At 46.9% G+C, this 13,391-nt stretch overlaps 1 protein-coding gene across 1 annotated transcript in view; it reads right to left on the bottom strand.

Moving 5' to 3' along the window:
- Positions 1-1,808, bottom strand: part of LMCD1 (LIM and cysteine rich domains 1) — a 60,148-nt gene extending 58,340 nt beyond the window's left edge. The window contains exon 1 of the mRNA XM_055414372.2: positions 1,644-1,808. Within this exon, the coding sequence (XP_055270347.1) occupies positions 1,644-1,685 (42 nt within the window). The 5' untranslated portion in view covers positions 1,686-1,808. The remainder of the gene's footprint in view (positions 1-1,643) is intronic.
- Positions 1,809-13,391: the final 11,583 nt, after the last annotated feature.

Below are 13,391 nucleotides of genomic sequence, written 5' to 3'. Positions count from 1 at the left end.
GCTGAATCTGGGGAGGCAGTTCAGACACACAAATATGTTGGAGCTGCCACAAGTTAGAAAACAGTAACACACAAACTGTACTGTCTGCGAACACTATGGTCTGAGATGGTTCACTCAGAGTTTATTGAGTCATGCTTCGCGTGGCAGCCTGCATCGGAACAGAGATGAGCAAGAGAGGTTTGTCCCTCAAGGAATTTAGAAAGATGGGTAGAAAAGTAAGAGCAGTGCGTGCCTGACTCACCAGTAGGCAGAAATTAACAGGACAGGTAGCTCACCAAGGTCTAACATGTGAGAATTCCAGAGAAGGAGAGAGGACTGGATTCTGCGAACAGTCTGGCAACTGCGAAGCGGGGGTGGGGGTGGGGGGCAGGAACATTCCAGAGAGATGCTCTCTGGCTGAAGTCTGCCCTGGTGCACACATTCAGCAGGTCCGATGGACTCCATGTGGGAGTCTGGGGCAGGTCAGCCTTGCAGTGGCACAGTCGTAAATCAGATGCGTAAATACTGCACCTCTCTAAGTGGCTGACTTGCATTTTGATTCTGACATACTTTTTCTTTTTCCTTCCCCCTCTCATTCTATCCCGCCTTGCCCGGTAATAGCAAATATTTACAGGGAACTTTGCCTTGAAAGACCAAAACTCTGATTTTCCCTGAAATCAGAGTTTAAGTTTAAAAATAACTACTTTGGGAGATAACACTACAGGGTACCACAGCTATTGTTGCTGCTGTGAGGGAGGCGGGACCTAACATCCATCTAAGGGAGACAAGGAAACTGAGGCTCAGAAAACTGATGGACGTGGTTGGTCATTGTGGTGCAGCTGGAAAGTGGCACAGCTGGGGTTTCCATGCCTAAGGCTTTCCCATAGGCTCCACTGCCTCCCAGAACCAACTCTCTGTGACCCTGAGACTCAGTTTCTTCACTGGTCTAGGCTATCTCTGGGCTTCCTCCCAGTTCACAGGTCCTCTTAGCCCCTAGCCTATGTCAACCCCCCCCCACCCCCACACACACACACAAACTGTGTGCAGGTAAGTAGCCATCGGGGATTGGAGCTAAGGGCACAGCTGCCGGCCCCTCGGGCAGTCATTCACCCGTGACCTTCTGGGCTCCCAGCCAGCCCTTCTTGAAAGGGAAAAGTGAAGACTCTGGGGACAGAAATTAGTTCCCGTGTGCTGGAACTGTCGCCACTGCCAACACCACCAACTAAAGAAACTGGTTTCTTTGTGTGTGTGTGTGAAAAACAGAAAATGTTGGGATGGGAGCAAAGGGGTAGATTCCTTGTGAGTAAATATTACCCCTTCCCACCTTCACCTCAATCACTGGAGGAGAAGGGTAGGGTTCCTTCCCCACTCCTCCAAAAGCACAGAGTTAACATTTAAGAAAAAAGTTTTACCTTATTTAAATTTTAATTAACATCATCAAAGAACCAGGATCCTTTGCAAATACTTTACACAAAGGCTTTTAAGAGTAGCATTTGGGGTATGTGACTGTTAGCTCAAACCTGTATTCCCAACGATTCTATTTTCTATAAAGTCTTGGAATTTAGTGAATTTTCTTCTCCATACATCTAGGAAAGCCTCTTCAAACAGGAGAGGGAAATGGGAAAAGAAGGAGTCTGCCTAAGTACAGACAGATCTCAGCTCACCTTCTGAACTCTCGGGTTGAGGTCCTTGGCCACCTTTGCCATCCTCTTCTGGGGTGGACAGACAGTACCTGGCTGCTCAGCCTTAGGCGCGAGGGCGTGCAGTGGGGACAGCTGTGCTTGAATGGCTAAGATCGCTGGCCCAGGGGGAGCTCTGTGCGCAGCCGGGTGCGGCGGGGCCCTTTAATTGGAGAGCGGGACTCCCTCTAAAACCTCGCCAGCCAATCGGCGCGGGCGCTCGCACTTGGCCAGCCAATCCCAGCGCGCGAGTCCCCCCACCCTTCGGGTGTTCGGGCCCGGCCGAGAGGCAGCGGCCGAGTGAGCGCTTCCCTGACGTCAGTGAGGCCGCGGCCCCTGCCTGTACGGGTGGCGCACATCTGTCCCTGAGCGGCAGGAATCCGTCCCCACGCCCTTCTCCTTTAAAGGACAACGGGTCGAGGGTGGGGCGGGCCGCGGGGGCCCCGCGATCCATTCAGGTCAAAAGGGAGAGTGATCAAACAGGGAGGCTTGGAGTATTTTTAGTGAGCTGGGTCCAAAAATAAATGCTGAGCTGTGTTCCCCTGCCCACCCTTTCTGCCTTGTCGTCTGGGGGGTGCGAGGGGAGCGGGGGTGGGCAGGTGGTGTAGGCGGCAGCTTGACTCAGCTGGTTAGCTTTTCCCAAACCTGGGCAAGTTTTCCAATCACTGGAGAGGAGGTGAGATTCCAGTGAGTGGTGATTTCTTTAAAATTAAGTTTGTAAAGTATTCATCTGCCTTTTATAACTTGCTTTCGCGTAAATCGTCCCGATTCAGGGATGGAAAGAACACTGTCCTGATTTTATAAATGCCAACATGTACATCTTCACTCCTGGAGTCCTATTTTCTCATTACAATCTCATAATTATCACAAGTGTTGTTATAACATGATGATGTCGATGATGATCACTCCCATTTAAGAGATGAGGGAATAGGATCGGAGAGGGTCAGTGGTTCAAAGCTGGACTGTTCAGTGAGGCTTTAACCAGGGAGAGGGAGGGTGAGATTTCACCTGGGTAGAAGGTGTTCAGGATAACGAGCCATAAACTAAGAAATTAATTTTTTTTTGCAGATTAATTAGGTCATGCGGGTCTGGACAAGCAAGATTTCTCATATCCTTGGGATGAAGTCTCTTGCAACATCTCACAAGTCCTATAAGTCAAAATCTACTAGGACTCACTGTGCCATGCTGTCTGCCTATAAACCCACATCTATTAAGCCAGTTCTACAGACCTGGGTTCCTAGAGCCATTATCCTAGCCTAGACAGAGGATTAAACACAGTCCCTTTTCACCTTTTTTCAAAGACAGAATACTCTGTCATGAGGTCTTCTTCCTGTTACCCTCTGCTGGAAACCAGGGCTCAAGTGGACTAAAACCTGGGTTGTAAGGAGACTGCAGAGTGGCTTCAGATGCATGGTGTGGCCTGATGTGAAGGGAATGGGGAGATGCAGGTCACTACGTAGGGCTTTTGCTCTTATTGGAGGTGCTTTGGTTCTTTTCTTTTTTTTCTCTTTTGGCGGTGCTGGGTCTTCATTGCCTCGTGGGTTTTTCTCTAGTTGTGGTGAGCGGGGGCTGTTCTCTGTGTTAGCTTCTCTTGTTGGGGAGCACGGACTCTAGGGCACTTGGAGTTCTGTAGTTGCAGATCCCAGACTCCAGAGCACAGACTCTATCAATAGTTGTGGCTCATGGGCTTAGTTGCTCATTGGCACGTGGGATCTTCCCGAATCAGGGATGGAACCTGTATCTTCTGCATTGGCAGGTGAATTCTTTACCACTGAGCCAATAGGGAAGCCCTCTAATTGGATCTTAACACATCATCATCTTCAGTGATCCCAAATCTGATTTTGGGATCCCATGATCCCTAATTGTGGCTCCTTTTTCCCATTCTGGAAGGGGCTTTCTATTTATGACTCCTCTTCTGCAACGTGAAGTATGATCTTTTTCTTCTTTCATGGATTTCTGCTGTCGTCAGTGTTTGTCTCACTTGCCCCTACCTGTAGCTCCGACACCTAGCACGCGAGCAGTGCTCAGAACATGTTGGTGGAATGAATGGAGGTTGGCTTCTGGCTTTTAATCAGCAGTGAGTTGGCAAGGTGGGATTAGGAGAGATGGCCAAGTGCCATCCCTGGTCTGGTTTGTCCGAACTCCCTAGGCGGGCTGCATGCTTACGCCAGGGTGTAAGTAAATGGTAGCGAACGGAAGCCTGGCCTGGGAGAGGTTTCCATGTGAATAGCCCTTTCAGTAGCAAATCCTAGGAACAATGGTGTTGAAATTGGGATGTTCTGCCAGAAGCCTTTATACTTCAGAGCTACTGCGAACAGAAGCCAGGAGAACAACAAAGGCAAGCTTTATCCTCTGCAAACTAGGCAGAAGCCTGCCCAGTGAAGTCATTTCCCACTCTCTTCCCAGCCACATGCCTTGCCCCATCTTGAAAAATTATCATTTCGTGGAATAATTTGACCTTTATGAATTTTGACAAGGATTAGCTCCAAATAAGACCCTCTTCCCCTCTCCTTATTTTTATCCTTGGCCCCAGTTTCAATCAAGCAGGCAGATATTGTGGCTCTTTCTGAGAATGTAAGAATCAAAAATTACTGCTTGGATGCCCTTGTCTTTTATACCTGCTAAGTTGCTTCAGTCATGTCCAATTCTTTGCAACCCTATAGACCAAAGCCCACCAGGTTCCTTTGTCCATGGGATTCTCCAGGCAAGAATACTGGAGTGGATTGCCATGCCTTCCACCAGGGGATCTTCCTGACTCAGGAATCAAACTCGTATCTCTTATGTCTCCTGCATTGATAGGTGGATTCTTTACTTGTGAAGCCTTCTGGCCTTGTCTTTTTTTTCTTTTTCCTAGTAAAGAAGCTGTCATGGCAGAAAACTGCTCCCCGCTCCTCTGGAACTTGTTCTGTCCCCAGCTGAAGATGCTGACTCTGACTTTTTAAATCCTACTCTCAAGCCAAAGGTTTCAGGGGATCTATAGTCAGTTTTGTCTGGATACCTGGACAGACTCTTATAATTGGGATTCTTCTGGAAGATGGAGGAAATAGGACCCATTACATCTTGAGCCTCATTCCATGGCTAGGATCCTTTTGCTTCTGTTTGGACAAAAATGGGGTATCTGAAAATAGGGTATCTTTTCCAGGTTGGAACAGTGGAAAGATCTGATTTCCCCAAGGTTCATTGCTTTGTGGTGCTGGGGTTTTTTAGAAACTTTATTCATCCTTCAAGTAGTTTGGGGGCGTCTGCCTAAAACCAATCCTTGTTCTAGGTGCTAAGGACCCCCACGTACATAAAAGAATCCTTCCCCTTCAAGAATGTCTTGGTCTGATAAATATCACTGGGACTCTTTGACTGACAAAGCTGTTGTCTTACTTCAAGACAACCATGATATAATTCTAATTATTTCCTAATAATTCTAATTATACCTCTGGGAGAAAATGGAGATTTGGGACAGTCAAGGGCTTCATGTAGGGTCATACTCCTGCAAGTGGCAGAGTTGGGGCTTTTAGCTCTAGACTGAGTCCTTTTAGTTATTACACTGCCTCCTATAGTGACTGCAGAGGATAAGAGTCAGCAATCAGAGCAAGACGGTGGTGTCATCCTCCACGTCACTGGGTTTGTCCTAAGTGGAATTTTTGACTCTGAGTTTCATGCTCTTTCCCCTGTTCATTCATGCATTCAACAGACACTGAGCTGAGAACTATAACTGGGGGAGCCCTGAGCTGAAGATACGACACTAACACCAGAACGTTTCCTGCCCTCACACAGCTGCTAGTCCACTGGGGGGAGACTGACGTGGAACAGGTGAACAGATCATCGAATGAGGTAGCCAAGAACGGCAGTGAGGGCCTTGGAGGAAATGAGGAGTGAGTCACTGGATGTGTGATCCCTTGAGATCAGGTGGTCCAGAAAGGCCTGGCTGAAGTGATGTGTGAGATGAAATCTAAAGAGGGAGTTTGAGTCAGCATGGCAATGAGTAGAGCACCATGGAAAGAGCATTCCAGAAGGATGATGTCATGCATGAAGAGACCCTAAGGTGGGCGTGGGCTTGATGTGTCTGAGGGATCATAGGGCCACTATGGTTGGAGAATAATGAGGGACAAGGGGAATTTGTGAGGAAACCTGGGGGGACCAAATCACCTTGGATACTGCTAAGGAGTTTAAATTCTTTTCTGAGGACAGTGAGAAACTATAGATCAGTGCTTTCCCTCTGAGATATAATGTGAGCCACATATGCTATTTAAAAGTTTCTAATAGTCACATTAAAAACATTTACAGAAAGGTAATCTGTTTATATTTTATTAAACCCAGTATATCTGAAATGGTATATCCATCTGTGCATGCTATAAAACATTGCCTTCTCCAGGGGAGCTTCCCAACCCAGGGATCCAACCCAGGTCTACCCACATTGCTGGCAGATTCTTTTCCAGCTGAGCTACAAGGGAAGCCCAAGAATACTGGAGTGGGTAGACTATCCCTTCTCCAGAGGATCTTCCTGACCCAGAAATCAAATCTCCTGAATTGCAGGTGGATTCTTTACCAACTGAGCTATCAGGGAAGCCCCTATAAAATATTATTGAGATGTTTCCATTCTTTTTTTCAGTGCTACCTCTTTGAAACCTGGTGTGTGTTTTATACTTACAGGACATCTCAGCTGAGGTCAGTCACACTGCAGATGCTTAATAGCTCTGTGTGGGGAGGGGGGGTGGTTCAAGATGGGGAACACATGTACACCCATGGCTGATTCATGTCAATGTATGGCAAAAACCATTACAACATTGTAAAGTAATTAGCCTCCAATTGAAATAAATAAATAAATAAAAGTAACTGTTAAAAAGAAAAAAAAAAAGCTCTGTGTGGACTGTGGCTACCATATGTGTCAGGGTGTTACACAGAGCTTTAGCAGGGGCATGCAAGTACCTGATTTACTAGTTAACTCACAAGAAGGACACCCAGGAGGTTCTAAGAGAAACCCAGTTGGTAACTAACAACCTCTCCTTATGAGAGAGTAAGACTGAGGGGCGGGGGACCCACAACTGAGTGTCTGGTGTCCTACGTGTGTTTCAAGCAGTGAGCTGGGAGGGGAGAGTGCTTTCCTCAAAATCACAGAGCTACAAATGAGGCCAATCTAAACCCTGAACCCAGATCTCTTAGTTTCATGCCAATTTAGAAAATCTGCAATCATCATGGCTCAGGAAGATGATGTTTTTACTGCGTTGCAAGCGTGGCTTAGTTGTTTTAATACACAAACATTAGTGATGGTTTCTATTTGGTTATGATTGTTCTCAGCATACTGTTTTCATTAAAAACAACCCACACTTAAGAGTAGGTAGATATCAATAATCCCTGAACCACATAGTATATTTTAACATATATTAATTGATATAAACATACCATGAGCCACATAATACCTTTTACTTTGTATCAGTTTGGCCCATCATTTGTACAATATATATGTGAATTGTTCACAACTTGAATTTTTTTCTTTCCTGCCATTCTTACAGTAACTTTAATTTTAGAATAACTATCTAATTTTCTCCAGATTTTTGGATGGACTCCTAGATCAAGAAAGGCTTTGCCTGTGAGGCCAAATCATCTGGATGAGAACAAAACATGATTGCTGGAGCCAGCTATTCTCTTGCCTTCGAGCCTGTCTTTGACAGGGACAGTGAAAGACACAATGAGATCTGTCCATTGTGAAGGAGCACTGAGTCAGGAGTCCAGAGCCCTGCATTTGATTCTAGCTCTGCTAAAAGCCGTGTGGCTGCCATCGTGCACAAGGCCACTTGCAATTCATTTATCATTTACTGGGATCAAGTGATCAATATGCTCTGAACATCAGCTACATGTCCCACTTGATGGTGTGACAAACCCTTCCCTTCTTTGCCAGTTTGAAAAGTGGAGGAGAGAGAACATGATTTTAGATGAAGAAAATCTCCCTATGTGTTTCAGCTTCGTCATAGAAACGAGCTTATGATTTGTGTAATATATTTAAGAGTCTCTGAGTCCCTGAAAAAATGAGGTTAACCATCTTTATTCCTTTTACCTTACAAAGCATATCCTTACGTTCATTTATAAATGTCTGTAGTGGGCAGAATTCTAAGTTATGGCCAGGTTACCCAGGCCCATGTATAGTCCCCTCCCTGTGAATGTGGGTGGTACTTGTAACTTCCTTCTAACCAACAGAATGTGGCAAAAATTGTGGGATTCTGCTCCTGTGATTCTGCTGAGTCTTGTGGCCAAAGTGAAGCGATTTTACAGATAAAATTAAGTTCTCTAACAGGGAGAGGCTCCTGGGTGGGCCTGACCTAATCAGGTGAGCCCTTCACCAGCAGTCAGGAAATCTCTACCTCTGATGAGCTAGCCTTCAAGAAGTGAGCTGCCACGAGTTTGATATCTGTAAGGAAATGAAGTCTGCCAACAACCACGTGGCAGGATGATAAATGAGTATTGTTCTAAGTTTCTAAGCTTGTGGTAATTTATCATGCAGTGTATTGACAAACTACATTCTGTCATCCTCATTCTTGGATCTGTTTAAAAGATTTACTTCTCTGTCATTTCTTGGGGTGAAGATGTTTGGTATCCCTTTTAAAAAAGAAATACTTCTGCGCCCCTCAGTTCTCAGCGCTTCTTGGAGCATTAAGTTACAGGAGTTGGATGAGTCCTTTGGGAAGCAGCCTTTACCATGGACAAGTGTCTAGTTACCGTCCTGGAGGACTGAACGGTATCCACATTTAATTTCTGTAGGTGTACTATTTACTGCTATCCTCGGTGTGTGTGTTCGCGCGCACGTGCGTTTCTGGACGCGCACGTGCCTTTCTCTGCAGGCACGTGCGCTTCTGCTCACGTGCATGCGCACACCTGTCTGAATGGCGGGGAAAGATGAGAACAGGTTCGCGGGATTTGCCCTGTGCCGTCTGCATTTCACGTGGATAAGCCTTAAGACCACCCCCAGGTAGCAGGTGCTATTAATCCTATCTGCAGATGAGAAAGTGAAGCTCTGCTGTGTAACGTGAGCTGCTCAAGCTTCAGAGCTAGTTGGGATCCGCACCCGAGTGGGGTCCCTCAGGAGACGCATGGCTTTGGAGAGAGGGCTCAGCCCGGACGACGGCGGAGGGACAGGACCCCCGGCCGTCAGAGATGGTTCTGGATGTTCCCGGTGGCCCCCTCCAGCTCTGGGCCTGGGAGGCAGTGGCTGAGACCTGAGGTGGGTGTATTAATCTCCCGGCTTCCCCACGGTTGGCCTGGGTGTTGGCTGCTCGTTTTCCTCCACCTGTTGCCACAGCTCCTGTCAGCCTGGCGGCCGCTGCCTCCCTCACCCCTTCGGGCCGGGCGGGTCCGGAATCTCGCGGTCGCTCGCCCCGGGGAGGTTCCTCCTCCTCTCCCGAGTGGGCTCAGGGCCGCTGCTGTTTGCTCGTTCGTCGGTTGCCCTTCCGTTAAACTCGCTTCAGGTACTCTTTCGGGACCCTGACGCTTCCGGGGGCGGAAGTGGGCTGTGGAGAGGACTCCTCCTGGTCGTGGAGGTGCGCGTCGCCCTGCGGTTTCTCACGGAGTGTTTTTGGCTCTTGGCGTGTGAGGGAGTTAAAAGGCGCGGAGGCTTGGCAGTTCATTAGGATGGGAAAACCAGAGAGAGGAGCTGGGACAGCAGGACAGGAAACTGGCGACCCTCTCCCGGGAGCTTTTGAGTCTGGAGGAGAAGACGGAGCGTGCAGGGCTCCTTCGGCCGGTGGCAGCGACTCGCGCGGTCCCTCACTGTCCTGTGGATGCGGGGCTGTGGCCTGCACCGCCTTTCCAAAGGGGCCTCGTTCCCATGCCCGCCCGGCTTACGTGACTGTGGCCTTGAGTTTTTGGAGATGAGGTTCTTGTCGGGAGACGCGAGGAACCCGGAGCAGTTTGCAGAGCTGGGCCCTCTTCCTAAGATGAAATCCCTGTAATTCGCTGACCTGGATGGAGTTCGCAACCACGCGGTAGCAAAATACTTGTATTCCGCCTGGCCCACTGGGAGGGAGGTGTTGCTATGACTCACTACAGAGAAAGGCTGTTGAATGCGATGAAGAGGCAAACCTGAAGTTCCGAGTTTCTAATCTGAGAATGATTTTGATCTTTGGGGGAGGGGTGGACTTGGGGGGGGGTGCAGCGGAGGGTTTACCATGGCCTACCCAAGGAGGAGCTGCTCAGCTTCAAGGGAGGTGCTCAGGATAATGGAACCCAAGTGCCCTTTTGAACTCCCATTAACAAGACTATGCCAGACTCTGTCCCTGAGCCATTCCACAGCATCCTCACACCTTCCTGAGGTGGTGGTCTTGTCCCTCTTTGACCAAAGAGAAAACTGAGTCCCAGAGATGTTATATAATTTCCCCAAGGTCATGTAGCTGGTTGCAGAGTCTTAAATTGGACCCACATATGTCAAACTCCAAAGATGGTAGGAATAAAAACTACAACTAAAGCCCCAGCAGCCATTTCTTGGACTGTTCCCCACATGCCAAGCTAAATTTCATCATGTTTCATTACCCTGCAGTGTAGCATCTCGATCCCTGGCATAGACGTAAAAAACATTTCAGCCCCCGACCCCCCCAACACACACTTAACACTGGTGGTTGTCTAATTGTAAGTAACTCTCATGATCTAATTATGACAACTATTTAAAATCTATTTTTAAATTTTTTGAAAACTTTTTATTTTATATTGGAGTACAGCTGACTATGTGGATCACAATAAACTGTGGAAAGTTCTGAAAGAGATGGGATTACCAGACCACCTGACCTGCCTCTTGAGAAACCTGTATGCAGGTCAGGAAGCAACAGTTAGAACTGGACATGGAACAACAGACTGGTTCCAAATAGGAAAAGGAGTACGTCAAGGCTGTATATTGTCACCCTGCTTATTTAACTTCTATGCAGAGTACATCATGAGGAACGCTGGGCTGGAGGAAGCACACGCTGGAATCAAGATTGCTGAGAGAAATATCAATAACCTCAGATATGCAGATGATACCACCCTTATGGCAGAAAGTGAAGAGGAACGAAAGAGCCTCTTGATGAAAGTGAAAGAGGAGAGTGAAAAAGTTGGCTTAAAGCTCAGCATTCGGAAAACTAAGATTATGGCATCTGGTCCCATCACTTCATGGGAAATAGATGGGAAAACAGTGGAAACAGTGGCTGACTTTATTTTTGGGGGCTCCAAAATCACTGCAGATGGTGACTGCAGCCTTGAAATTAAAAGACGTTTACTCCTTGGAAGGAAAGTTATGACCAACCTAGACAGCATATTAAAAAGCAGAGACATTACTTTGTCAACAAAGGTCCATCTAGTCAAGGCTATGGTTTTTCCAGTAGTCATGTATGGATGTGAGAGTTGGACTGTGAAGAAAGCTGAGTGCCGAAGAATTGATGGTTTTGAACTGTGGTGTTGGAGAAGACTCTTGAGAGTCCCTTGGACTGCAAGAAGATCAAACCAGTCCATCCTAAAGGAGGATCAGTCCTGGGTGTTCATTGGAAGGAATGATGTTGAAGCTGAAACTCCAATACTTTGGCCACCTGATGTGAAGAGCTGACTCATTTGAGAAGACCCTGATTCTGGGAAGGATTGAGGGCAGGAGAAGAAGGGGATGACAGAGGATGAGATGGTTGGATGACATCACCAACTCAATGGACATGGGTTTGGGTAGACTCTGGGAGTTGGTGATGGATAGGGAGGCCTGGCATGCTGCGGTTCGTGGGGTCGCAAAGAGTCAGACACGACTGAGCGACTGAACTGAACTGACAGCTGATTAACAATGTTGTGATAGTTTCAGGTGTACAGCAGAGTGACTCAGCCATTTAAAAAAATATTTATTTGCGTTGGGTCCTAGTCTCGATTCCACATGGAATCTTTGCTCTTTGTTGTGCCTTGCAGCATCTACTTCCCTGGCCAGGGATAGAACCTGGGCCCCCTGTGTTGGGAGTGCAGAGTTTTAGCCACTGGACCACCAGGGAAGTCCCTAAAATCTATTTAGAATAACTTTTACCCACTAGGGGTAATGGGGAAATTCAGCCCTGTTCAGCCCATTAGGAAGTCTCTAATGAATAAGAGGTTGGGTGGGTGCCTTGTAGTGCCCAAGTTTCCCAGGAGAACTTAAGGAGCAGAGAGGAGATAAAAATCAGTATCGTTAAAGCTGTCATTAACATCTTTTCCCACCATCATGTTTTCCATTCAGTATGCCATATTGGCATTTTAATCTTCCAAAGCCTTATGAACCCATTTCCTGTTAATATCTTCTCTTGGCATATTGAAATCATTCTGTAATCTGAAGGAAAAAAAAAAGGTAATTGTGCTTTTATATGTTACTGTTAGGGGCAAAGTTGACATATGCAGGCTTCATTCAGATTGAAATGTCTGAGGTCCCGTCTGTGAACCTGTGTTATGGGCAGTTTGGAACCAGTTGTATAGCTTCGTCTCAAGGCCAAAACGAGACTGAATTGTGAAGGAGGTGATGTATGGTTTGATCCATTTCCTGTTTCTTGTCTTTCTTCAGTGATTAGATTGACCTGTCTGAGTGGCCCATTCTTAGCTACTCCCCGTGTCTTACTCTGCACAGCAGCCTTATCTTTCCTTTTCTGTTCTTCACAACCTACCTGTCCTGAGGACTGTGCTTTCACAACTCTGCCCAATCTCCCCTTCCCTGAGTTCTTATGTACTTTGAGTACATATTGATAATTCAAATTTTCACATTGTTATTGGAAACCATATTAATAAAGGTTTTAGTTATTCCTGTGCACGGTATGAAAAAAAAAACTTTGGAGAAAAGAGAGATGGTTTTGAAATAAGGCATATCTGTGTTTGAATGGGCTGTGCAGCCATGGGCAAGTTAACTCTTGCATTGGTCTCACTGTGAGATAATCATGATGACCCTACTTTGAGAGGGTGGTACCTGCCTTTAATAAAGGAATGTAGCCAATCCATTGCAAGCAATACAGTAATACCCACAGTTCCCTTCCTCTCCCAAGAATTTGGTCCCTTCTAATGTCCACCCTGTTCTTCTTTGTTTATCACAAATAGATTCAGAATAACAGTTCCCCATCATTGCTTCCTCTATCCTGAGGAAGATGAAAGTGTCACAGTGGGCCAGTTCTGCATAGGCTGTTTTACTTGCATGCCTGTGGCAGCTAACTGCGAGGGTAACTTTGTCAGATGGTTACTAAGCATCTCCCCAAAGTTAGCAGAGGGAGTTGGACAGGACCTCTGAGCTATCTCCCATCCCCTCCTCTTTGGCACCCAACAGGATGTTTGCTGCCATCTGCGAGGACTCTTTCTGTGTCTGAGAGCCCATTCTGGGACAGCACTCATTGTTACAGGGTGTTTTGCTACCTTGGGCTGACATCTGCCTTCTGAGCTGTCACTAATCTGTTCTTTCCAGCCTTTGGAATCTCTTTGGAAGGCTCTCCTTTACTCACGTGATGGCAGTAGATCAGCTAGCAAACTGTGGTCACGTATTCATGAGATCTTCTCTGCCTTCTCCCCTTTTAGATTTTCCGTTCCGTTCCGTCGCTCAGTCGTGTCTGACTCTTTGCGACCCCGTGGACTGTAGCCTACCAGGCTTCTCCGTCCATGGGATTCTCCAGGCAAGAATACTGGAGTGGGTTACTGTTTTCTTCTCCAAATTTTAGGCACCACTTTATCCTTCTTAAGTTACACTCCTCTCTTCTGTTCCACTTTGTTGGCAAGTCACCTTTCCCTCCTATCTCAGTGGGCTGT

This window comes from Moschus berezovskii, chromosome 24 (assembly GCF_049115385.1).
Source record: "Moschus berezovskii isolate FMDL1 chromosome 24, NW_MosBer_1.0, whole genome shotgun sequence".
Classification (NCBI taxonomy): domain Eukaryota; kingdom Metazoa; phylum Chordata; class Mammalia; order Artiodactyla; family Moschidae; genus Moschus; species Moschus berezovskii.
The sequence above is the reverse complement of the archived record's forward strand: the minus strand, read 5'-3'. Positions and strand labels throughout refer to the sequence as shown.